Genomic DNA, 3,537 nt, shown 5'->3' with positions numbered 1-3,537 from the left:
CAATCCAAATTTGAACGGCCTTCTCTTTTCCTTTAAATATATACTCGTTACATCACCAAAGAAGTCTCAGCAGTGGGAAGTAATTAGCTGGCTCCATACGAAGTGTTTAACATACATAAAAAGAGGCTCACTTTAATCTGTCTTTTTTATCAGTTTATGTATGTGTGAAGCGAGGACAATTCTTCACCATACCACAGACTCTGATTCTAGAGAAAAAATGTAAGAGAAATACTAAAACGTAAAGGAAAATGCTAAAATGAGAAGTCAATAAACAAACAAACATAATTTTAAAAAAAATTAAAAAGGAAATTAAAAACAAAACACACACATACAAAACCAAAAACAAAACAAACAAACCCACACCCAGAACACCGAAACAAACGGCAAAACGCAACAACCCGAGAAACCTAAGAGGACAATAAATCATTAAATAAGCAGGAATTTCATCCCCTTCCTCATAACGGCCCGCGAGTAGGAAGTGTTTTCTCAGCTCTGTTCGTGCCCTCGGCAGGCCGAGCCGCGGGCTCTCCACTAACTGTGTGCGTTTCCTCCAGATCCCGACACAGCCACCGTCCCTCGCTCGGGAGAGCAGGCGTGGGCAGCAGACCATGGGTAAACTAGTTTTCATTACTAACAGGGCACCATTTCGTTCGGGGAAGGAAAACCGGGACGGGACGGAGGCAAGGGGAGGAAGGGAAGAGAAGGGAATGGAAATAAAAGAAAGCAAAGCGGGCAGAAATCTCACGTAGGCATTGAACGTGGCCAGCGTGGCCTGGCTCGCCTTTCCCTGAACTAGGGGAGGAGAAGGCAGCTCTGCTGGGATCGGGGCGCCACGGGCCAGAGCCTCCCTGCACGGCCCCTGGCCCTGCCCGCGGCCGCGGCGCTGCCCGCCACCGGGCCAGGCGGCCTCCTCCGGGAAGCCTTTCCCTGCGTCTCCTCCCGGGCCGCGCTGGGCACTGTAAGGGGAGTCGTGTTGGAGCTGAGAAGCCCCAAAGTTGCGCAAATGCAGGAGCATGTGTTCAGCCACACGTCAGTTGTGCTCGGAGACACACACAGGGTTTGCTGTTTCCATCCGTCCATTTTATTAGGGACACATTAATATATAATCAAATACACCTCATAAAAATTTTATTGAAAGGCATAAAATCATTACAGAGGTCTTCCACCTGTTTTAAAGAAACACAATGGGCATCTCTTTTGATAATTGTATCCTTTCCATGGAAACTTTCTGTCCGGGGGTGGGGAGCAGATAAAAATACCCGCACATGCTCTGAAATATGGAAGTACCGCAATGTGCTTTTACTGTAACATTTTCCTGTTTTATGAGAAGTCGTTACAGTCCCAGCTTGCGATGGTTTGTTTTTACAGGCAAGAATCCCCCTTTCCCAGCGGGTTTCCTCAGCAGCTTGGAGTGTGATTAGCAAGCCAAGGCTGTTGGATTTATTTAAACACCCTGCCTCTCATTGATTAAGAAATGAATGGCAGAAATCACTCAAAGGAGGTGAGGAAATAGTCCGCGCCCGCCGCGGTCGTGGGCGGCCAGCACGGCCACACCCGCCGCGCCCTGGGCAAGCAAACGGGCAAGACGGGCGGGCAGCGAAGACGGGAAGGACAGCCAGGAGGGCAAGGCGCCCGGGCAGGCAGGGCAGGAAGGTGGGCAAGGCGAGAGGGCAGGCGGGACAGGCGGGCAAGGCGGCAGGCAGGAGGGCAGGCAGGACAGGAGGGCAAAGCAGACAGGCAGGCGGGTAGGCAGGTCAGGCAGGCGGTCCGGTCGCGCAAGCGGCGCACTGAGCTGCGCCGGGGCATTGTTGATGATTTTTTTTTTAATCACAGCAGCCCCAGTTTAGCGGATTGATTTACTCGCAGTATTGGTAAATATGATCACGTGGGCTCCGCAACCAATGGTTGAGGGTTGCAGTCTGCAAAATACTACGATTGTTCTCCGGGAGGGTATCATATGCAGTTAACAGTGTAACCTTTTATATGACTAAGAGGGGAGCCTAAAATGTCGTCTAGTGGCACTATAAGTAACTATTATGTCGATTCTCTCATAGGCCATGAAACCGAAGAAGTTTACGGGAGTAGATTCGTCCAGGGAGGTCACAGTGCGACCTCCAGGCCATCAGGTGTTGCAGAGAGTTCAGATTTTTCCTCCTGTAGCTTTGCACCAAAATCCACCGTGTTCTCCACCTCCTGGTCCACAGTTCACCCTCAGCCGTCTGCGGCAATGACCGGGATCTACCACCCCTACATGCACCAGCCCCACTTAGGGGCAGCCGACGCCGGCCGCTACGTGCGCTCCTGGATTGAGCCCTTCCCGGGCTTCCCGGGTGGCGGCGGCAGCGCCGGCGGCGGTTCAGCGTCCAGCTCCGGCTCCTCCAACGGACGCCACTACGGGATAAAGCCTGAGACTGGAGCAGCCGCCTCCTCGTCTTCCTCGTCTTCCTCCTCCTCCTCCTCCTCCAAAAGGACTGAGTGCTCCTCGTCCCGGGAGTCCCAGGGGATCGGTGTGCCCGACTACACGTGCAGCTCCTTCATCCAGGAGCCCCGGGAGAAGGCGGCTGCCGGCAGCTCCAAGGACCCCGCCGCCTGCAGCCACAACCCCAGCCCGAGCAGCGATCTGAAGGAGGAGAAACAGCAGCAACTTGACCCAAGTAAGTAAAAAAAAAAAAAAAAAAAAAAAAAGAAAAACAGGGGGGCAAAGCAGATAGAGGGACAGAGAGAGAGGGAGAGGAATAAAAAAAGAGAATGAAAGAAAGAAAGAAATTGCCCTTTTGATTTATTGCCGAAACCTGTAAGGCTCGAATGTGCAAAACTGATAGTTTTACTAACCTATAAAAACGTCTAGACGCCTACCCCAGCGCATGCAGCAACAAGCACCCATAAAAGACTCCACATAACCACCTACCATCAAGACATCATTTGTACAGTAAACAGACTGGGGCATTAAGGCTTTTATGATAATTCCTCCAAAGTTGTGAAAACAGTCCATCCTTCGTTAAATTAATTTAACGACCCTTCTCTCTCCCCCCCCCCCCCCCCAACTCCCCGCCCCCTATATGCCTCCCTTCTTCCAGATAACCCTGCAGCAAACTGGATCCACGCTCGTTCGACGAGGAAAAAGCGTTGTCCCTATACAAAATATCAAACTCTGGAACTGGAAAAGGAATTTCTCTTTAACATGTACCTCACCCGAGACCGCCGTTACGAAGTAGCTAGGATTTTAAATCTCACAGAGAGACAGGTTAAAATATGGTTTCAGAACAGAAGAATGAAAATGAAAAAGATGAACAAGGAAAAAGGCAGTAAAGGAGACTAACGATGGGGTAGAAATGCAGTTAGGGAATATTGCTTTAGTTTTGACTTTGGGTTTTAGTTTGGGTTTGGGTTTTTGGGTTTGTTTGTTTGTTTGTTTGTTTTGCTTTGTTTGTGTTGTTGGTTAGTTTGCTTGGGTTTGTTTGGTTGGGTTTTTTCACTCTTCCCCTGTCCCCTAGGCTGTTTTTCTCCTCCTCCTGCTTCCCCCAGAACCCTCCGGAC

General features: G+C 50.4%; 1 protein-coding gene across 1 annotated transcript; it reads left to right on the top strand.

The window, feature by feature from the left end:
• The first annotated feature begins 2,005 nt into the window (after window positions 1–2,005).
• Window positions 2,006–3,319, top strand: HOXD9 (homeobox D9). Its single transcript, XM_054381124.1, has 2 exons — window positions 2,006–2,654; window positions 3,078–3,319. Exons 1-2 carry the CDS (start codon window positions 2,006–2,008, stop codon window positions 3,317–3,319), a joined length of 891 nt encoding a protein of 296 aa, XP_054237099.1.
• Window positions 3,320–3,537: the final 218 nt, after the last annotated feature.

Source organism: Indicator indicator, chromosome 5 (genome assembly GCF_027791375.1).
Source record: "Indicator indicator isolate 239-I01 chromosome 5, UM_Iind_1.1, whole genome shotgun sequence".
Classification (NCBI taxonomy): domain Eukaryota; kingdom Metazoa; phylum Chordata; class Aves; order Piciformes; family Indicatoridae; genus Indicator; species Indicator indicator.
The sequence above is the reverse complement of the archived record's forward strand: the minus strand, read 5'-3'. Positions and strand labels throughout refer to the sequence as shown.

Coding starts and splice junctions, on each gene's coding strand:
- HOXD9 (XM_054381124.1), top strand. CDS start 2,006: ATGTCGTCTAGTGGCACTATAAGTAACTATTATGTCGATTCTCTCATA. Junction 2,655..3,077: donor ACAGCAGCAACTTGACCCAA/GTAAGTAAAAAA, acceptor CCCTTCTTCCAG/ATAACCCTGCAGCAAACTGG.